This window comes from Zalophus californianus, chromosome 2 (genome assembly GCF_009762305.2).
Source record: "Zalophus californianus isolate mZalCal1 chromosome 2, mZalCal1.pri.v2, whole genome shotgun sequence".
NCBI classification, from domain to species: Eukaryota; Metazoa; Chordata; class Mammalia; order Carnivora; family Otariidae; genus Zalophus; species Zalophus californianus.
The window spans coordinates 84986931-85010088 of NC_045596.1; the positions used below are offsets into that span (position 1 = coordinate 84986931).

Genomic DNA, 23158 nt, shown 5'->3' on the forward strand with positions numbered 1-23158 from the left:
TTTCAATGCAGGGAGAGGCTAGGAGGACACTATGCAATTGATAAAGTCGATGTCCATCTTAAGCTTTTTCCTTGAGTTATGGGGAGAAACACTTCTTCCTTTGGAGCTGGTAGATGTTCCTGCCTGCCATCATAATTATGAATTACTATCTTTAATTCTTGCCTAAAAATTGGTAGCCAGTTTTAGAGACAAATGGGGTTCTTCCCTTCTTCATTAGAAGGCATCTTTAATGTTTTATAATCTGCCTGTTTGCTAAAAATTTTTAAATATTTGTGAAAAATAAAGTAAAGAAGATCATAGGAATTTGCTTCATCCTTTTAAGGTCCTAAGTGACTATTTCTTAACTTGGTACTTTATATAATAGTCAAAAAGTAAAGGGTTATTTTTTAATGACATGTACAGCTGTCTAATAATTTTGCTAGATTTCCTTTCCAGTTACATTTCATGGAGAAAATCTTTAAATCTTTAAAATTTTTCATTCTACAAAGTAAGTTCATTTGAGCAAAGATTTTCATTAATTCCTACTCTTTGAGGCAATTTTCCTTCATTCCAATGGGAAAATGAGTCATTTATTCTTTTTTCTGTTTTATAGCTACAGATGAAAATGTTTCATTTATATGGATTTTGTTTTTATTCACTCAAAACATGATGTTTTTAAAGTTTCTTTACTCTCTTGGAAAAATCATTATGTTGCTTTAGTGTCATAAATGTATAATTGCAACTTTTAGATGAGAAAAATGTAACACCTTAGAAGTATTTTTCAGATCTATTGTTGGTTTGTTGCATGTAATAATTTAGAATTTTCAAAGAATAAATGGAAAGCCCATTTTATTTTTGAGGGGACAAATATCTTCATAGTGTCCTTGTTACATTTCTCTTCTACCTTCCTCAGTTGAAGCACAGCTGTACAAAATTGCCCTCTGTTTCCAGAGAGTAGGTAGGGCAGGACTGCTACACAGGAGAATAGGGGCTTATGCTGACACCATGAGGCCCTCACACGACTCTCTCACTTCAGGAAATGAATTTAGGAATATTCATCCACAGAGGTGCCAGGCGAATTTATAAAACTTGACGTGGTGGAGGCAGATTTAGAATTCCTGTGGGAGCAGCCGCTGAAGCTTGGATCTCTTGGAGTTGCTCTCTTCTTCTGACTGGATTTGGTGTTGTCTGCATCACTGGGCTCAAACACCACTGTCATGGACTCCATCCTGGTCACCGTGTACAGGCTGCTTTGCCGGGTGGGGTGAAACCTGGTGGTCTTGAGCTCCAGCTCATCATAGCTAGAAACTTCAATGAAAGGACACCAGCGAAATGCTCTCTTGAAGCCAGCTCGAAATCTGAAGAGAAGCAGGCCACAGAAAGAAAAAGTCATGTTTTCAAGTGGAAATTTCCTTCAATTCCCACAGAAAGCCCTACTTAAGGCAATTAAGCAAAATCAGGTTTTGAATTTGATTTCCAACCCTTAAATGTATGCCACAGTATTGGTACTAGTCTTTTAAGTTTTCTTGTTTGAATTTTAGTTTCCTATTAATGAGAAGCAAGTCATCGAAGAGTAAAAGCACAGCGTCAGGTAATCCTTATGCCAAAGAAACAGTGTACATTTCTTCAGTAATTTTATAGGTTTGCAGAAGTGTGATTGAATTAGGCTTGGGGGTTAAGGCACTTAAAAATGACATATTTCAAAATAGCTTCTTTCGGAAATGATTACACATTTATACATTAAAGTCTCATTTAATGTTAGAATTAATTACTAATCTTGATGGTTTTTATCTAATCGCATATGAAAGCACAAAAGACTTTGCTTTGTAAACCATTAAGTGAAGTTGATTAAAAACAGATGTACTGCTTGTGGGGTGGCTTGAATTGATATATAGCTTATGCAATTAATGAAAAAAAAAAGGGAGAATTAAGTGTTTAACAAACTTAGGCACAGTGTAGTGGAGGCCCAACTGGAAAGAGAGTTTAGGATTTGGCTCACAGTTACTTACATGAAGTTCTATTTCTAGTTGTGCTCAAAACACATTGGTTTCTTCAGGGAATTACTAATCTTATGAAATTTAACCCTGCCCCTCCGTGTGTTTTATACATACAATCAAGGTGTTTTTATCTGGAAACATTTTACCTTCCTTTCCAGTCTTAAATTTGACTATAGTCAAATACCGCCTTTTAAAAACTTTACTGTAAAAGTAGCTTTGCCCTGACCACTTTAATTTCTTCACAGCCCATTTCCATGGGGACTGCACCCTGTCTTACTCACTGACCTCATTGTATAGGCAGGAGGATTGGAATTCTCCTCCCCTTACTGTTGATTCTATAACCCTCACGGCAACATCTGCTATTTTGAAGTCTATTTACAAGACATCCTTCTTAATAGAGTCCACTCACATATGCCATCATTTCTCCCCATCTTATAAAAATTATCTGTATATGTTTATGAAATGTCTTCATTTCTTTGAGGACTTGAGCACATATTCAACTCACCTTCTTCAATCATGATGGATTTTTTTTTCTTAGCTGACAAAATTCTGAAGGGTCTGGAGGGAGAATTTAGGCCATATAAAAATTTCTCAGTTAGAGCTTCTAAGTTCACTGTTTTGAGGACGCAATTGTTAAGGTGGGATATTTCAGAAAGTAGGAGGAAGTCTAGAAAAAAATCAAGCTCTGTACTCCTCTCAGTGAATTTTTAAATTTTCCCTTCCTTTTGCATTTTTAATTTGCACCAAAAAGCTGGAACAAAATTATATGCTTTCAGCTAAGCCAGGAGTGACAAGAAACTTGGGCTTGGTAATTTTGTTTCTACCTTTTATTCAGACAGCAGTAGATGATGGGGTTGTACATGGTTGAGCTCATTGCCAGCCAAAAGCTGGCCAAGTAGACCTGCTGGATGTATTTCCACCTATTTAGCTGTTGATAGACTGCAGTGAGGATGAAGTAAATATGATAAGGCAGCCAGCAGATGGCAAATGTCACCACAACAATTATCATCATTTTTACAACCTAGAAAGAAAGAAGGAAAGAGGTCAGTTTTGGAAAATTTAAAAGTCATTAAATGTATTAGTTGCAGTAGTTTACTGCAGATCATATTTTTCTGCCAATATAGTTAAATACATAGCATGCCTAAGGATTTGTATTAAAAAGTGGGAGGTAAGCCAGGGACAGCTGCCTAAGATAAGTCCCAAGAAAGCATGCTGATGTCACCATTCCTTCGTTGCCTAGCCCAAGTGAATGGATGGCACTAACTCAAACAGAAACAAATATATATATTAATTGGCCTGAAGAAAATAAGTGTTTACAAAAATCCAACAAGCTTAGGGGAGAGAGGAGCAAGATTTGGCTGTGCTAGCCTGAACAGTAAAATAGCAGAGATATTATATGTAGAGAAACTGACTGTTGAGTCATGGTGGGGGTAATTTAGGCTGTAAGGGTTGGGCTGGTTCCTCAGTATTTACTATAGCCTGACTATAGCTTAAGACTATTCAGATTTCTTTACTCTAATACCATGCTCACCAGGCAACCTTCTGAATATCAACTTGGTTTCTCTTGTAATCTGGTATTGGGAAAGGTTTCTCTGGATAGTGATTATGAGTATTCACATTAGTCTGAGGAAATATCATTAACTTTAAATTTGCAAATAGGCAATCAACTGGTTTATACATTAGGTCTTATGAATTTGGTAAGCATGGATCATTTCCTTGGTTTCCACACCTTTGAAACAAAATATTCTAGAAAGCCCTGGCCAAAGTAGCCTATCAACCTTTATTTCTCCACCACTAGGCCTTAAATTCCTAAAAGGCAGAGAGACTGTCTTAATTATCTTAATATTCCCAGCATCTAGCACAATCCAAAGTATATAGCTGAAAATAAATAATTAGATATGGAATGAATGAATAATTAATGACAATGTACAATTTGCAATAGTACGTTGAATGGGAGGATGTTTTATATGTCCCTAAATGAAATAAAATCTGTCCATTGTCTGTGACTCTAAGAAAGGTAGACTCAAAGCAGCTTGGCTTTGTGTGGAAAAGGAAATAATAATATTCTATGATGACCTCATTTAATATTTCTCACTGGCAATCTGTCTACTAAATTTATCCATACTTCTTTTGGCAATTTGGAAATAGTAAAATGTTTAGAATGATATATGTTAAATAAAATAATTTTGGGGCTTATCCCTAGTCAGATCAGCACACAAATCAGAGAGACATCAGTGATCTATGAGGCATCTTAGAACTAAGAAAATACAATATTTATGGACTGTACTCATCATTTCACTGCAAGTTTGGGATTCAGATGAAAAGTTGGCAAGGTTAAGAGTCAGGAGAGACATGATTCTAGAACAAGGCAAAGCATGAAGTGGATCAATGTGGAAGGCAAAGCTTTCCCAAGGGCCTAATCACCGTACCATCAAGCTAACTAGTATTGAGCTTCATCAGAGCTGAAGATCTAGGTCAATAGGTCACAGAATGTCATCCCTGGCCACACCATCTAAAGCATTTTTTTCTCAATGCTTTTTAAGCTGATTTTTTTTTTCCTGAAAAGCTGTATTCGGATTTCTGCATTTATCTCTCTGATTTCTTATTCATATATTTGTGGAATATAAGTAAGAACCATATTTTAATTCACATTTATACAATGTTTCATGTATTTAACAACTTATTAGTTGGTTTTCAATTGTGCTTTAGGAAACTAAGGCAAAGACCAAAAGATTTGACCACTGTGATTCATGAAACAAGGCTGCAGGTTTTTTTTTTTTAAGATTTTATTTATTTGAGAGAGAGAGGGAAAGCACAGAGGGATAAACAGACTCCTTGCTGAGCAGAGAGCCCAACATAAGGCTCAATCCCAGGACCCTGAGATCATGACCCAAACCGAAGGCAGACATTCAACCAACTGAGCCACCCAGGCGCCACATGGCTGGAGTTTTAAAACTAAGATTCTTAAGTCTTTTTTCTTCCTGTCTACAGTTAATAACATTTTTTGAATGTCTCTTGGGTCTAGAAAACAGAATAGAGAAAAATAATGAGTAGGGGACCCATTTCTTATCCTGAAGAAGCTTACAATATAACGAAAAAATGTAAATAAAAAATGCATGGAAATGTGGTGAACGTAAACAAGTGCATATAAAATTGAAATAATATTTATGAGCAATTACTAGTTTATTATAAGCAAGAATGATTCGGTGCATGATAACTGTAGCCCAGGGATAGAAGACTGAATGAAACAAGTTCTATTACCTTTTTATTTTGAATATACGAACATCATACTATTCCTTGAATACAACAGGCAAGCTCCTGCCCCAGTTATTTGCCCTCCAGAACACTCTTCCCCCAATTATTCCCACAGGGTACCACGCTCATGTTCTTCACGCCTTTGCACCTACTTTCTCTGTGACTCCCATTCTGACGAACCTGTTTAAAATTGCAGTCTGCCCTTCCAGCACCAAACTCCTTAGCTTGCTCTTTATTTTCAGTTTGTTATGTTTATTCTTTCCTTTCTGTCTCCTCATGTTAGAATATAAGAGAGCAAGAATCTTCTGCTTGCTTTGTTTTTTGTTGATGGATTCAGGCACATAGATTGGACTTCATACATAATCAGTGCTCAAAAATTTTTTAAAATAAATACATGGAAGTGAATAAAAAAAGAAATGAAGAGTCATACAGGTGGTTAAGAGATGTCCCCAATTTTACTCAGTCATTAATTACTGGTATCATTTGTCCTCCAAGTTTAAAATGGGCATGTATGTATAAAATGAACCTGATGTTTTATTGCTATTTCATTTTTCTAGGCAAACAAGTTCAAAAGAATATGAGTGTACAAACAATATAACCAATATATTATTTTAGGTGCATGAAAACATTAAATTTTATTCTGAATAAGTGTTAAGGGCAAAAAAAAAAAAAATCCATGACAGTGTGAACATGGTACAGGCTACTCTGTTAAATACAGTATCAGCAGATATGCATAAAAGCTCCTTTGGATGCTTTTTTGCAGGCTGTCCACAAACTCCCTGTGCATGAAGTTGTTTTCCAACAATAGTAGTTAAAGACCTACAAAGTCTATCAGAATCTTTTAAGTGAATTCCAACCATCAATAATGTAGAAAAATTAAAATGCATGTGGAGAATTAAATTAAATGAAAATGCCTCTGGAACAGAAGTTTCAGATAACTTCTAATTCACAGATATAAGGCCTTATGGACCTTGTTATAAAACATATAGAAACTTATTTGAAGATAAGGAAAAATCTAAAAGACTCAAAGAAAATATCTTTTACAGTGAAACATGGTTATAATATACTTCATTTTTTTATTTCTATAAAATACATTTTAACTGTTAGCTTCAGTCTCTGCTCACAAAATCTTGTGGAATTATTTCAGATATCCAACTTTCGTGACCTCAGGTGTCATGTAAATGCAAAAGCAGGGTCATAGGTGGGAGAAATTGCATTGCTCTGTGAAGTGCCAAAATCATGAAATTGTAATCCTACTCTTTAAATTGCTAAGGAAAAGAGCACTTCGAAGCACAAACCTTGAGCAAGGATAGATGCGCAAAAACTGTGAACAGTTCCCCTGTGTCTCATGGCTGGGCAATGGCACTAGCACATAAATACTAAGCAGGAAAGGATTTAGTTTGGTAGACTTCCTGAAAATCCTGAAATTTTTAGGCAAGATAAGAGATTGGGATGGAGACAATTCAAATCTTTCACCATGTCTTAACAAATTGTGTTACAACTTGATATAAAGATTGATTGATGTTGGGTATTTCATAAATCTGAGATGCATCCCACTTCTGAGGCAATGGGATTTATTTTCCATTTTCCATGGCAACAAGGACAGTCGTGGCTGCCCACTGTCTTTGGCACAGACAAGGGAGGTGGGACAAAAGTGATGTAGCTCATACAGTTCTACTGTCTGTTTTTAGTAGTTAAGAATCCACTTTACTCACATAGGCAGGATTGAAATGCATGTCCTGGTAAGTGAAAATAAGCTTTGGGAACCTTTTGTTTGTGTATCAAAGGTAAAAAAAAAAAAATCTTTGATTTTTGTATCCTGTACAGGTTAGCCTGGAATGCCTGCAGCTGTTCTTATCTTTCATATTAAATTAGTGTAGGAGGTATGATTTTGAGGTTTAGGTCATAAAAGAGAAAAAAAGTAAGTCTAGGAAATGAAATAAAATGGTGCCAACTGTAAAAAATGTCTAGGATTATATTCTTCAGTGTAGGACTTATTCTTCCTAAATGTCCGACCCGGAAGTTTTCAACGTCATGTGACAGGAAGCTTCTTGCTGTGATTAGAACCTCTTCAGAACGTATGTTCTGGAGGACTGTCCCATGGGTCACATCTTACCACTTCACCACGCCTTTTGTCTGCACAAACATTCTTAAATGGACCATAATATTTAAGTCAAAATTTCAGGTCTGCTTATGTTAACCACTCATTAGCAAATTAAGATAATACCCCTAGAGAAGGGATACGGGAAAAATTTCCATAAAAGCATCAAGATGTAAGGTATCATTTCATGGGCTATTTAGGTTGAACTTTCGCTGCTTCAGTTACATTCAGTAGGCTTAAAAATTGCAGTTTTGGGTGAGAACATAAGAACTCAGTGATAATAGTTGTGAAGAAAAGGACACCGTGGCCCAGAAGCCGAGTTGAATTTTGCTAGTGATTTTAGAATTAGATGAGAATACGGGCGCACTGTGTTAGTGTCATCCAAGAGATGTGACACTGGTGCCAATTCCAAGTAACATGTGCACACAGTTAATGTTAGAGTAATGCCTGTAAGAAATTATGTCAAGTCCAAACAAATGAAAAAAAACCTATGTGTGTGTGTAAGTGCAAGTGTGGAAAACATTTCTGTATGTGTGTGTGTGTGTGTGTGTGCAGTGTTATATTTGGACTCTCCTTCTTTACATGTTTTGCTTTTAATGTATTTTCATTTTTTCCATTGAAAACTTAGACTTTGAGAGCATCATAAAATTTTAGGCTTATGATGGTCTAAAGCCAAAGAAAGTGAAGCAGCCACAAAAGGGAAGATGAGATGAAATTAGAAAAGGAAATACATTAAAGCAAGATGAATAAGGTCTGATGTAATGGGCTCATGGTTGGAGACAAAAATGTATGGAAGCTTCTTATGGACCAAATTGTGTTCCCCCATTTTTTTAAAGTTTACAAGCCTTGTTTATTTATTTATTTATTTATTTATTTATTTATTTATTTATTTATAGCTTTATTGAGATATAATTGATATCTAATGTGTATATTTAAAGTGTACAATGTGATGATTTGATACATGTGTGTATTGTGAGATGATTAACACAAAAGGTTACACATAATTACTGGGTTTGGTTTGTGTATGTGTGTGTGTGGTAAGTACATTGAAAATTTACTAGCAACTTTCCAGTATGTAATCCAGTATAGTTAACTATAGTCCCCATGCTTCACATCTGATCCTCAGACTGTATTCATCTTATAACTGGGCCAGTGGGAGACCTGCAGGAGAGGCATCCCCAGCTGCTTGTGGACCGGCCTCCTGTAGAGTCCATGACTGGTTAGTAGAATCCAAGTCCTTCTGCTAGGTTCCATTTACCCTGCTTGCTGTTTTCCCAGCCACTCACCTGCCTGCTCGTTCAGCAGCTCATGACTCAGTTCTCTGGATGTAGGGAGAGAGAAATGGGCCTTTTTGGCAGCACCCTGCAGAGCTGGGGCAGTGGGTACTCACTCACTCACATACTTTCATTTCCCCCCCTTGGGAGAAATCACCTCTGAGAAAGACCCTCTTGGCTCTGCGCTGTGTCACTTTCAGGGAGAGGTGATGTGGGTGCTGTCAAACTGTCTTCTTACCCTCTCCAGTGCATCTGCATCACATTTTTTCTTTTCTCTAGTGCTGTGCTGGAACTTCTCTGCTAGACTCCTGGACTTCCACATGGCTCTCTGGTCCATGGGTGATTATCTAAATCAGTTTTTTCCAGGGATCCTGGACTGTAGCCGAGAGGAGCTAGAGTTGGTTCATGTGCCACGGTAGGGTCAACAGCTGCATGGAGGTCCATCACATGACTCACGGTGGGTGAGATTCCTCCTGGATCCCTTGGTGTTTGGTGCTGGTGAAAGAGCCAAAGCCAAATGAGGCAAGAGCCAAATCTTCTGGGGTATAGAGCTGTTTCTGGGTCTATAGCTGGGACCTTGTTTTAGCCTCCTGGATGCAGGCCTGCCTTCTCAAAATGACTCTCCTCTTTCTTGGACTGCACCAGATCTATCTGGATCCTTCAGCTCCTACAAAGGCACTTTTGCCTGTGGATGCATGCCACATTGTTATTAGGGAGATGACAAGAGATGTCTTATTTTGTCATCTTGCTGATGTCAGTCTTCAAAATTCATGTTGGTGTCCTAATCCCCAGTACCTCAGCGTGAGACTGAATTTGGAGATAGGGTGTTGAAAGAGGTAATTAAGTTAAAATGAATTCATTAGGAGGAGGCCTTAATCAGTATGACTGGTGTTGTTGAAAGAAGAAGTGATTAGAACACTGACACACAGAGGGAAGACCACGGGAAGACAGAGGTTTGCAGCCACCTGCACACCAAGCAGAGAAGCCTTAGAGAAAACCGTCTCCGATGACACCTTCCACTCAGATGGCTGGCTTCCAGAACAGTGAGAAAATAAATGTCTGTTGTTTAAACCACCAGTCTATTGTGTGTTGTTATGGCAGCCTGAAAAGACAGCAAGTGTTTGAAATGCTGAGGGCACTAGATGATATGGCTTCATGCCAGCAAAATAGGAGGCAAAATACCCTAGAGGGTCCCAGAAAATGGAGATTTCCAGAGAGGTTTGGATTGCCTGTAGAATTGCTTTTAGCAATATCAGAAATAGACCAGGATCTACATTTGCATCAGATGAGCCTCTCTTAGGTTATATACGGTCTTCCTCAGCCGCACCGTCGTTTTCCATGGTTAATTCCTTTGCAGCAGAAATAATGACACTGCATATAGAAAGCTTGCTTGCTAAATGAGATGATGGATTTTTCTTGGTTGTTATACAATTCAAAAATCCAATTGAATCTGTCACTTGAGCTTAGACTGAGGAGTGGTCCCCTTGATTAAGGCAAAAGGCTTCTTTGTTATCATACTTAGGTGTTCACCTCTGAAGGAGCAGAGCTGCTATGGCTTGTTAGTTTAGAGGAAGAAAATTAAAATAGAAAATAGCCAGAAAACGATTTCTATGGTTTACAAAAACAGTAGAAGTAGATTTATTTACCAGCATTTCATGGGTATCCAAATAATCAAGAGTAATTTTAATAGGCGTTTTTGAAAAGGAATTGTTACATATTGTGAATACCGGGACAAAGTCATGTTTTTGAGGCTTCTGTTTTATTAGAATGGAAAGGAATGTCAGAGTATGGTTAAGCAGTGTGGATTAATTTAAAGTGTATGTTTAGCAAATTAACACAAAAATGTAATACAAGCATACAATTCACGACATGTTGACAAAACATAATACTAATTCATAATGGACTATGAGATAGTGGTCTGGTAATGGGAATGAAGTTTGAAATTCTTTGATCAGTATTTGTGCTCTTAGAGAGAGAGGGGCTGGGTTGTTACATTTTAACTGGAGTGCCATGAAGAGCCCATTCCTGACTCTGCATTTCCGATTTCTCCTTTATAAACTCTAGAAGGTACAGTAGTGTTTTCAATTTTATCCTGTGCTCTACTTATTTCATCCTACCTTCCAAACCTTCCGTTCCCTTATCTTTTCCCTCATTACCTTCCTGTGCTTGTTTCTGGTGCCACAGACTCTGTGCTACAGAATGCAATGTTCAGCCCAGGTGCTGCACTCTATGCATCGGTCAGGTAGTTCTAACACTCATTTTGAGGCTCAGCAAAGGAAAAGCATGCTGATAGCAATATTGTCCTTTGAGTGAGGCAAGGCCAGCAGATGCATTTGAGGGATGACTCAGTAGAGTTGTATTCACTTTTGATTTTAGTAACAGGCTTAGTGCATTTTATAATCGTTGAAAAATAATCTTTCCAATGTATGAACTTCTCTAACCTTCATGACAAACCTTTGACCATATAGCTTCTCCATTTTATGGGTGAAAGACTTAAAACCCAGGAGGTGGGGTGCTTTCTCAGGATCCCAAAGGCAGGTTCAGAGCTAGGATTCCTGGATCTCTTAATTCTTCATTAGCTAAGGCCTCATTTTGCATATACTCTCCTTCTCAAGACCTTTAGAAATAGTCCTGGCTTCTTTCCTCATTTAACATGCTCAGGGGATGGTTAAGTGAAGGGTAGTCAGACAACCTTATTTTGCCAAGGAATTGCCCATTTGAGCTTCGTGTAAGATGGGATCTTTTCCTAAAGCTGGAAGATCAAAGAGTGAGAAAAGGAGTTGGAATGGTGGAGTGGGCTGGGAACTTGAAGTTGGAATCTGCTTTATCTATCGCTACGGGAATATGGGCAGATTTATCTGCATTAAAACTATGAAATACGGACTTGGAACTTCAAATATTGTATGGGCTCATGTGGCACCACTTACTTCCACAGATTTCATTTATGTTGAGCATGTTTAAAGACAAAAGGACAAGAAGTATAAATTCTTGACTATCTCCTATATTCTTTTTACCTAGTAGCCATAAAGCAAGTCTGTGGAAAAGGATTACTTTGGTCCCAGATAAATGGTTACTGTTGGGATTTAAGATCCTTTGACATTCACAGAAGGGGAGTGAGCGAAGAGAATTTCTGCCTCAATTACCTTCGTGGGGAAGTGAGTGGGAAAGAGCAAACAGCTGCAATCAGCTGCCGGCCTGCTGGCAACATGGCATGGGGTCAGCTTTTCCTTTTCTGTTCCCGGAGTTGCTGGGGGAGATCTGGTATCTCGGGAGTATGCCTGGCCAGGTGAGAAAGGCTAGGCTGACATCATTTGCCCGACCAAGAGATTTTATGTCTTGCTCTATGTTGACATAACTTGTCCTTTTAAAAAATACACTGTTATTAATATACTGCGGTCTGAAATATTAAGTAAGCCAGTGTCTTAAAGTACTTTTGCAGTTGGCTTTTTGTCTTAAAGGTGTGTATACCTTAATTGCTTTTTGAAACAGGAGAGAATACTTAAAAATACGTTTTACTACACTAAATTTGGTAGAAAATAAGATCAGCCACTGAATATTAATATTTTTCTCTATGATATATGACAATCTAATAAGGCATGGATTATAAATAATGTTATTGTCCTGATTTGTAGTTACCTTGAAATAAACCTATGTGATTCGCACATGCTTATCACTCTGGAATGCCCCGATCTGATATCTTTCCCTGTAAAATTCTCTATGCATCTTTTGGGAGGTCACCTCAAGTTCACCTCTCTCAGTAGCTTCCCTCATTTCTTCCTGCAGGTATTGTTAGATACTTCCTAATGAGATTTAGCAAGAGTAATTTTAACAAGAGTTTTTGAAAAGGAATGCTTACATCTTATAACACAGAAAAGGAATGCTTACATCTTATAACGCAGATACATGTTATAGTCAAGCGTGTTTCTGTTTCCTTCCAAATACGGGCATATGCATTATTCGTTTTTGTGTCTCCAGAACCTAGCATAGTTCTTTTTTTTTTTTAAAGATTTTATTTATTTATCTGACAGAGAGAGACAGCGAGAGCAGGAACATAAGCAGGGGGAATGGGAGAGGGAGAAGCAGGCTTTCCGCGGAGCAGGGAGCCCGATGCGGAACTCGATCCCAGGACCCTGGGATCATGACCTGAGCTGAAGGCAGACACTTAACGACTGAGCCACCCAGGCGCCCAACCTAGCATAGTTCTTGACATTGAATAAATTACCTGGTGACTGAAGGTATTGAATTTTCTCACTCATTTTATGAACAGTTTAATTGCAAGAAGCATCATTTATCTTTGTCTTATGAGTGTTTTGCCCTATCATGCACATAATAGGATTTCAAAAATATGCATTTTTGAAGTAGGAAGGCAGAATTTCTTTTTCTTTTTTTCCTTCTCCCCCTACTCCCTTATGCTGTGCCTTTTATTTCCATGACTCATTCAGTCCATAACTGGAAGCCTGTATCTCCCACTCCCCTTCATCCATTTTGTCCAAACCTCTATCCTCTTGCCCTCTGGCAACCATCAGTTTGTTCTGTATATTTATAGGTCTGATTCTGTTTCAAAAATATTATTTAAGTGAATAAAACAAAAATATATTTAAATATCTTATATCTAAATTAAGATAATTATTATTGCCCTTGACTTTTGTGTTTAGCACAAAGTTTGAAAAGAATATTTGAACCATGTGATGGCTCAGGCTTAGAAGGAAGTCAATTATTATTGCGTACTTAATTTATTTTACACTTATGTAACAATTGTTTTACAATAATGCCATTTTTTCTAAAGAAACCAAGGCTCCAGACTCTAGGGATACAGTGCTAAATTAAAAAAGAAAAAATGTTATCTATTTTCACAGCATTTATATCCTCTCAAGGAGACATTTGTTAAATAATAAGTATAGAAAACATATGAAATTACATATTATGGTAAATTCTATAGATAAAGATAATCACATGTAGATTTGTAGAATACAATGGAAGGTCTATTTGAGGAAGCACTATTTAAGCTGAAACCTAGAGGATGTACAGACAGAAGAATAAAAGGCAGGTTAGATACATGTCTGTATTGTGCATTGTCTTTTATTTCAATGGTGCCTACAGAATACAAACTTCTTTTTGTAGAGTGTGATCTTGTGTCAGTATAGATTTATTTACACCCTAAGGCAAATATAAGTCAAGACATATATTCTAAAAGCTTGTACTTTCTTCTCTTAATAGCAGCAATGGTATAAGGAAAGAAATGACTTTCTATTGTAAGAAATTAATTCAGAATGTACTACTAACATGTAGGTGCATTTGGTTTTATAAGAATGTTTAGGAAAGAGGATAAGAAATAAATAAGTACTTCAAAAAGTAAAGGACAAACAGTCGCCTTCTAAGTTGAAGGGAAACTAAAATTTGTTGAGGACCTGTTCTATGAAAAGGACTGTGCTACACGTATTCTGTGTGCTACCTCACTCTAACTGATGCGCTTGGTCCATATTGGAGGTGCCCTACTGCGTTTCAGTTACAGTTAACTAGACATGCATTTCTTTTCTAACAAGGAATGTTGTCAAGAAGTAGAAGAGGCTGATTCTGGACATAAAGGTAAATAAAACATTCTTCTATACAGTGAGTTCTTCGTTATTCAAGGGAATGAATTCATATCACTAACCTAGACTCCTCTAAACTTCTGTTACTTGTTCCCTCGTGGTCCTTAAGTATTTTGTATATTTGTGTTTCGATATATTTCTTCACTTCACAATGGTGACATCCTTTTTTTAAATAATTTTTATTGTTATGTTAATCACCATACATTACATCATTAGTTTTTGATGCAGTGTTCCATGATTCATTGCCTGTGCACAACACCCAGTGCTCCAAGCAGAACGCACCCTCCCCAATACCTGAGGTGACATCTTTTTAACAACTGGAGTTTTACATTTAAAAATCATGTATTTAGTCTCATAATTTTTCTATCATAATGAAGTGACTTATCTTTTGTGTTTTAGTTCATGAAGTACAGCTTATTCTAAGTGCTCTGCTCCTTTGTCTTGTTTCTAGTGGCTGGGATCCCTGAGGCTTGCTTTTCTTTCTTTCTTTTTTTCTTTTTATTTCTTTATTTTTTTAAAAGATTTTATTTATTTATTTGACAGAGAGAGAGAGAGAGACAGTGAGAGAGGGAACACAAGCAGGGGGAGTGGGAGAGGGAGAAGCAGGCTTCCCGTGGGGCAGGGAGCCCGAAGTGGGGCTTGATCCCTCCGAGCCTAAGGCAGACGTTTAATGACTGAGCCACCCAGGTGCCTTCTTCTTCTTCTTCTTTTTTTTTTTTTTAAGATTTAAAAAAATTTTTAAAGTAATCTCTACAGCCAACATGAGGCTTGAACTCACAACCTTGAGATCAAGATTTGCATGCTCTACTGACTGAGTCAGCCAGGGGCCCCTGCTTTTATTTCTTTTGTCCAACTCCAGGCCCTGTTCATCCTTGCTTATAAAGATAAACTGAAAGTGTTCTCCTCAAGCAGCAAATCTGCTGTGTGTTCTTGGAGGATGCAAAAAGCAGTCTGCCCCACGTGGACCTAGTGGGAACATTAGCATTCTCACGGTCTCAGGAATGATGAGGTTGATGCATAAAACCCTGGGCCTTTTTTTCCTGGGTTGCAGCACCCCTGGGCTTCACACACCCCTCTGAGCTTGGTCCACTGTCCTATCTCAGTTGCTGCTTCACTCAGAATTAGCAAGTTGTAGATGAGAAGGTAGAACTTTAGGCTTTCTCAAATGTGAAATGAGACTAACCTTACATAGGATTGTGATGAAGATTATTTCAAATAATGCTTTTAAGCATCTTATTGGGGTAAACTGCCAAAGCTACTATTATATTTTAATAGCTAATAATAAAACAATAACTGTCTTAGCTCAGACAGCTGTAACAAAATATCATAGACTAGCTGGCTTAAATAACAGACATTTATTTTCTCACAGTTCTGAAGCCTGGAAGTCCAAGATCAGGGTGCCAGCATGGTTAGTTTCTGGTGAGGGTCCACTTCCTGGTTTGTAGTCAGTCACCATCTTACTGTGTGCTCACAAAGAGAGAGAGTGAGCTCTCTGGTGTCTCTTCTTATAAGAACATAATTCCTATTGGACCAGGGCCCTATCCATATGAGCCCATTTAACCCTAATTATCTCCCTATAGGCCCTCTCTTCAAATACAATCATATTAGGGTTTAGAGCTCCAAAAATCTGAATTTTGGGGGGACACAATTTGTCCTTAGCAATGATAAGTGTAAGATAATATATTTTCAAGTGCTCATTTTAGGATGTGTTTAGTTCTTTTATTTTCTAGACTTTTCCTTTGAGTTGCCAATTATCTACTGTGCTTTCTAGAAAGTAATTTTTTTGATATTAGTTTTAATATTTATATTAATATACTGTGATTCATTGTTTGGCCTAGGAAGAATGATTTCCAAATTTGGAGAGACACACAACTTTTTTAAGGAGTTGTTGAGAGGAGGGCTCCTGGGTGGCTCAGTTGGTTAAGCGACTGCCTTCGGCTCAGGTCACGATCCTGGAGTCCCTGGATCGAGTCCCCCATCGGGCTCCCTGCTCGGCAGGGAATCTGCTTCTCCCTCTGACCCTAACCCCTCTCATGTGCTCTCTCTCATTCTCTATCTCTCAAATAAATAAATAAAATCTTTAAAAAAAAGAGGAGTTGTTGAGAGGAATTCTTTCCCTGATATTTCAAGGCATTATCAACTTGGTTCTATTTAGTGTTGAGGCAAAAAAAATTGTAATGGCTCATCACATGGCTGCGCAGTGGTGTGTTTTTAAGCATACACTCTCTGGAATAGTTAGAAGACTTGAAGCCTTCATTGCACAGCAATGTACTACAGTGTCAAGAGCACTAGATTCTTAAGACTTTGATTTAAATCTAAGCCTGTTCATAAACAGCTACGTGACCTTGGGAAAATTACTTAATCTTTCCTCATATCAACAGTGTTATTAGTTAAGAAAAGACAAGAACACTTTTCACGTATGGCCTGTGAAGATTAAATGGAAGTGTGGATGCCAGGCTCATCAGATACTCTGGGCATGCTGAGATATTCATTTTCACTTCATTCCCCAATCTGACTAATTTATAAGCAAATTTTAAATCGTTGGTACCGTGTAAATTGATTGCAAACATGCCTTTTGTAAAGGCAAAGAAAGACTATGGTGGCAGGCTGGGGGACAATGGGTAAAACGCAAATTGAGTACTAGAGAGCCAAGAAATTTGGTCAAATTTTGTAACAGAAATTGTGCAGACAATAGGAATTTTAAGAATGGCTCTTTTTCAAGCATAGTCCTACTATCTGTGTGTGAATGTGTGTGTCTGTGATTGTGAATGATAGAGACAGAGATAGTGAGAGAGAGGGAAGCAGAAAGTGGAAGTAACATCAAATCCATGTTTTCCATTACAGAATAAAAAAACAACAAGCCCAGTTATTATGTACTTATAGTGGTTTGTCATTTCTCCAACATGGCATATTTCTATAAAACAACAGGATAACAGGTATTCCTTAAAAAACTTTCCTATGTAAGAAAACTATTATATTACCAGGAAGAAAAAGAATAATAAATGTTTTATTTTTGATATTTCTTTTAGCTTTACCACTGGAAAATTAGCAATGTGAGACTTAGTTAATAAAATATTAATTGAACAATAAAAAGACCAGAAAAGTTTTTAAAAAGTTAAAGAACACTTAGACTGTCATGGCCATTTAATTTTTTTAACTGTAATATGTAGAGCATAAAATTAATCCAAGGCTTACAATCTCAGGATTTTTTCTATTAGTATTTAAGATCTCAATTGGCCTGTGAAGTTCATCTGAGAAAAAAGAAAATAACCTATCTATCTACTCCTTTAGATGCATGAGTAATTTCTGGGAAAGACTGATATCCTCTGCTCTAACGATTCCAGAAATATATTTTAAAACAGTAAATTTAAGTCTTCCTCATAATGTGTCTGGAAAATTGGAAGTGATTTAGAAAATTAAATTATATGGACTCAGATCAGTAATGTCAGAAATTAATGACTTGTGTTAGAGGAAACTCCAAGGTGGGATATTGGAGACTATGAAGTGAAACATTAGTACCAGTTTGTGGGTCACTACACAGCACAAAAGATACAATCAAAGATAAAGGACGGGATGTATTATGAAGATGTTTCCAATATAAGAAACATTAATATATTATATAACTTGTGTATATATATATATAACTTGTATATATATATATAACTTGTATATATATATATAAATAACTTCTGTGTGTATATATATATATAACTATAAATATATAACTATATAACTATATGACTATATAACTATATATATATGTATATATATACATATATATATATATATATATATATATATATAGTTCCATCCTGCAGAACAGATGGGTTGCTGTGGAGTCATGGAACTCAGTTGCATGGAGCAAGAGGACCAAGGAGTGACAACCGTTGTTAAGGCCACTGGGGAAGGGCATTCACCAGCTTTAAGGAACCACACTTCCTAGAATTAAAATAAATGCATAGTGAAGTTTGAATCAGAATGAATTGGAGGACAGAAATCAATGGGAATGGTGTAAGGTCATTTGTTGGATACCTGTCCTCAAACTGGAATATACCTACGACTGTCTTAGAAAAAGGATTCAAAATAAATAGATTCATCCTTTTCTCCTTAAAATTAATATAAACAAAACTAGAAGCTAAAAAAACAACTAGAAGCTTTTTTTAGTTCCAGCCAACTAATATAACTTGGTACTGTAGCTGGATGAGAAAAGAATGTTTATGTGTGAAGCAACACATTTCAGAGAGATGAGAATCTGATCTGTGTTGTTCAATCACCCAAAGACATGGATTCCGTGACTTTCCTACAAAACTTTAAAAAATATTAACAACTTCATGTGCTGGAAAATAGTTCCTTTTGCTTACGGCAAAATATTTTTGTGGTTTGTCCTCACAGAATATAATAGAACAGCCATCTGTATGTCATATATGTATTAAAAAATGAAATCACTATAGCAAAACATTCCTGAACCATGTTTCCCTTTGGGGCTGTGGGACTTGAGGGAAGGTGCGGGTAAAAACCTTCACATTTGAATCATCTTCTCAAAGCTGCCTAGATTCTAAGATGTCTTATAGGAAGAAGATAGGAGAACAACAGAAACCGAGTTGTAAGGTCTGCAGTCTCCCACTCAATCTATTACAGGTGATCCCCAAGTAAATGCAAGTTGATTTATTAATTGTCTCCCAGCAGTGGAGTTAGAGCTCTCTGTACAGACTCTTTCCTAGTAAAATCCCTGGTCTGGTAATGAAATGTTCTTTTTTTTTTTTTAATGTTTTATTTATTTATTCATGAGAGCCAGAGAGAGAGAGGCAGAGGCAGAGGGAGAGGCAGGCTCTCTGCCTAGCAGAGAGCCCGATGCGGGACTTGATCCCAGGACCCTGGCATCATGACCTGAGCCGAAGGCAGACGCTTAACCATCTGAGCCACCCAGGCGCCCTGGTAATGAAATGTTCTTTTAGATGTCCCATGAAATCTCCTGGCTAGAAGTTAGACTGGGGTTGTGATGATGGAGACCTGGTTTGTTTTCTCAGTCAAGTGAATGAAGCAGTGTCTTCTAGTTCTCCATGAAGCCTTGTTTTAAAATAAACTGGTCTGTGATGTTCAAGCTGGATTAATGTGGTATATGAGCTTATGGCCATCGATCATGTGTTTTCAATTTCCGGTGAGGCACTGTTAATATAAAGGAAATTATTATCTCATACTTGATCTTCTGCCTTTTAATCAGCAAGGATAATGCTGAATGACCTGTTGTTTATTCTAATTAATACTGAATTCCTTTTTGGTATGCAACTACTATTCTATCCATTGTTTTCGGTTCTTTTAAGATGATCTTTTCCTTTACAGTTTTAATATGTGAACATGTACGTGTTCCTTTAAGGTGTCAGTGAAAATCATTCTTCTCATCTGGGCTTAGATGGCTGCGGCAAAAGGCTTTAGAAATTCCTATTTCAGAGATTTGTATAATGCTGCCAGATCATGTTGGAGAATGATGAAATAATGAGGCAGAAATAATGTGAGGATAATACCTGAGAATGAAAATGTAGGAAGAATTCACAATGTTATTTCTCCAGTTCTAAATATTTCCAAATAAAAACAGATTCAAGATAGGTTTGGAAGGAATATAAATGATTTGAAAAATACGTAAATTTGGAAATACACTGAGGAAAGCATATAGAAGTACCGAGAATCATAGTCCTTTAGGATGACCACCTAAGCAAATAGGAGAGGGAAGTCTCTCCGAAATCTTTTCAGAAATGAAATAAAATAAAAACAGGAGCACAAAGACACCTGAAAAAGACTTAGATCAAATAATTAGAATCACATACATAAAGGGTCTGTCAACATAGTGTGACAGAAAACAACAACGTCAACAACAACAACATTATTTTTCAGTTTGTAATAATCTCCTGACATGGAAAAGAGAGAGAAATTGAGTATAGGGAGGGTATATTGTTTGCTGAGAAGGGTAATGGGTATAGATGAGAATTTGCAAGTTTGGAACTATTCGAATTATCAGAACAGTACTATAGTTGGAACTCTAGGAACAGTACTAAATTTGTCCTTGAAAGTTGTGGGTGCATGGTCTTTGTGGAGCAGAGAAATGGATCAAGGAGGGGCTGCAGGAAGGAAAGGTGGGAAGGGAGAAGGTGAAGAGGGGGAGAGACTGACATAAGTACCTGGTTGCTGACTTGAGAAGACACGCTAAAGGAGTTTTATGTTCTGAGAGGCAAATTCTCTCTTTCAACTAATCTACAAAGTCCTTGAGAGAGTTTACATTTTTCATTCAGGACATATGAAAAAAGTGATACGTATGAAGTGAGTTAAAAACCAGGTCACATAACTAATGATAAATGAATACGGAGAGTCCTGGGAACGGGCTGTCATTAAACATGCGGAGAGTAAGAGTCACTCACAGAGTGCTGTGCTGGGGGGCTCAGGCATCATACCAGGCACTTTAACAGGACTGCAGAGATTACATAATGATGGGAAGGTGAAATCATTTCAAAAGGAACAGTTTCTTTGAGGGCAGGAATGAAAAAAGAGGACTGGAGGAGAACGGTGAAGTGCAAAGGGCTCTCACAAGCAAACTGCCAACTAGGGATGAAAAAGAATAAAACATTCAAGTCAAACAAACAGAAAAATGGTTTCAATTTTCTTTCAGCTGAAGATAAGCCTGTTGGAATGAAGTGGAGAGGAGCACTACCCTAGCCCTCATTTAGTGCACTCTCTCTCCCTTGTTAAGGAACTTGCCTCTTCATAACAGAGCAGAAATACTCCTTGGTGCCAGCAAGCGGCCAGAACCGTCAAGTGACTGAATCAGAGGGTTCCTTTCTAAAAATTAGGAATGACATCTTTGCTATGGGCTGAATTGTGTCCCCCTCTCAAATTCATATGTTAAAATTCTAACCCCCAGTACCCTCGAGTGGGACTGTATTTGGAAGCAGGGCCTTTAAAAAGCTAAATAAGACACAGTGAAGGTCTTATGGATGGACCCTAATTTAATATGACTGGTACCCTTATATACAGAGGGAAGTCATATGAAGACACTGGAGGAAGATGGTCATCTACAAGCCAGGGAAAGAGACTTTAAAGAAACCAACCCTGCTGACCTTTGATCTTCTTCTTCTTCTTTTTTTTTTAAGATTATTTATTTATTTGACAGTGAGAGACAAAGCGAGAGAAGGAACACAAGCAGGGGTAGTGGGAGAGGGAGAAGCAGGCTTCCAGCCGAGCAGGGAGCCCGATGTGGGGCTCGATCCCAGGACCCTGGGATCATGACCTGAGCCGAAGGCAGACACTTAACGACTGAACCACCCAGGTGCTCCGACCCCTTGATCTTCTAAGCCTCCAGAATTTTGGGAAAATAAATTTCTGTTTTTAAATCACTTAGTCTGTGGTTGTTTGCTATGGCTTCTCTAACAAAGTCATACATTTTCTTTCCACCTTTCTTCCTCACATCCCCTTACCACTTCTAAATCATTTGTGGCAGGTATTACGAAATATAACTGATATTTATATTCTGTTACCTAACCTAGATAGATCCACAGTAAGCCTGATACATGTGCAGTTCACATAGCTGCTCCTGGGGCTGAAATGGCAAATTTAATCTGGTATCTCTTACTGGTTACCTCCAGCAGAGAGAGCCCTTGATTCTGTCAACTCCTGTGTCCTAGTTGTCAACCAAAAGGACACTAAGAAAGAAAGGCTTGTTCTTCATGTATTCTTTGGGTTTTTGGAAGGGAGTTTTCTTTTTAGAAAAAGCTTCATGACTAATGTTACCAGCTGAGGGCATGGGCAGAATGGGAGGTTTGTGGAAACGTTTGCTAGGATGGCAAACCTGCTGTGGGGATATGCAATACGTAAGCCTAGGAGTATACCCTCTGCTATCCATCATTCTGTTAGCTGAACCTGTCTATTAATTATTGTACATGGTCAGGCAATTTATGTTTGATATTGATAAAGTTAGTCCTGCATAACACTGAAGTATTTTTCTCCTTTATGAAAGAAAGGAAGCTTTTTTTTTCCCAGCACAGTTTGATGTTAAAGGAATTTGGAATTATATAATGAATATTATATGCATGCATATAAACTCCTTTTACTGGCTAGACTTTTTAGCTTACTGGAATACCGTATCACGAATCTATACAATAGGGAGAGTCCTATGTATTATTTTACTTGTGGCAGGGCTAAGAAATATTTTTATTTAATGAAATATGGAAACTTTTCAAGAACAGTTTAACTCATTCAGCAATAGAGCAGTAGACTTCATTTCTAGTGCTGAGGATTTTAATACAGTCCTGAAGACATTCACTTTATTCCACAGATTTAGACTAAAATCTTTCCTGTGTGCGTCGGGACAAGGAGCAGAGTTCCAGCGTAGAACTCAGGAAGTCTAAATTCCAGAACTGGTTCTCCCCTTTCATGATTTTGACTTTTACCGTCACATCAGGTGACTTCACAAGCAGAAGACTACACATTATTATTAAAACAGGCTGTATGATGATGATGCAAAATTAAAAAGGAATAGAGGAAGACAGGTGATATTCACTCTCTTACTTTTGAGAGCACAAGAATAGCGGCATAAATGGTCAGTTAGCCATCCATCTGTTTCAAAGAATATTTTACTAACCTGTTATTAACTGGTTACTTCTAGTAAAGAGGAACAATTCTATCGATGGAAATTTCTGCATGGGTTGAAAAATCTTTTTTAACAGAATTGGAAACAATAAAAAATAGAAATCATGAAATAAGTATAAATAGAAGCAGGTAGTTCTGGCAAAAGAATTTTTCTCTGCTCCTCTGACTTGGGCTTTGGGAGGTTGATGGTGTGGAGAATGGGAGGAAGGAAGGAACATGAGCAGAGGACATGAGTAGAGGAATTTGTGTTCATGATACTCAGTAGTTGGCACACCTATATTCACAATTATTATGTCCTTCAGAGGGTGGGATAGAATGTTCTTATGA

The 23158-nt window shown here is 37.5% G+C and overlaps 1 protein-coding gene across 1 annotated transcript in view; it reads right to left on the bottom strand.

The window, feature by feature from the left end:
- Positions 1-827: 827 nt before the first annotated feature.
- TACR3 (tachykinin receptor 3) overlaps positions 828-23158 on the bottom strand; it is a 74161-nt gene continuing 51830 nt past the window's right edge. The window contains exons 4-5 of the mRNA XM_027599647.1: positions 2801-2997; positions 828-1337 (exon numbers count right to left, since the gene is read on the bottom strand). Coding sequence (XP_027455448.1) covers positions 1025-1337; positions 2801-2997 — 510 coding nt within the window. The 3' untranslated portion in view covers positions 828-1024. The remainder of the gene's footprint in view (positions 1338-2800; positions 2998-23158) is intronic.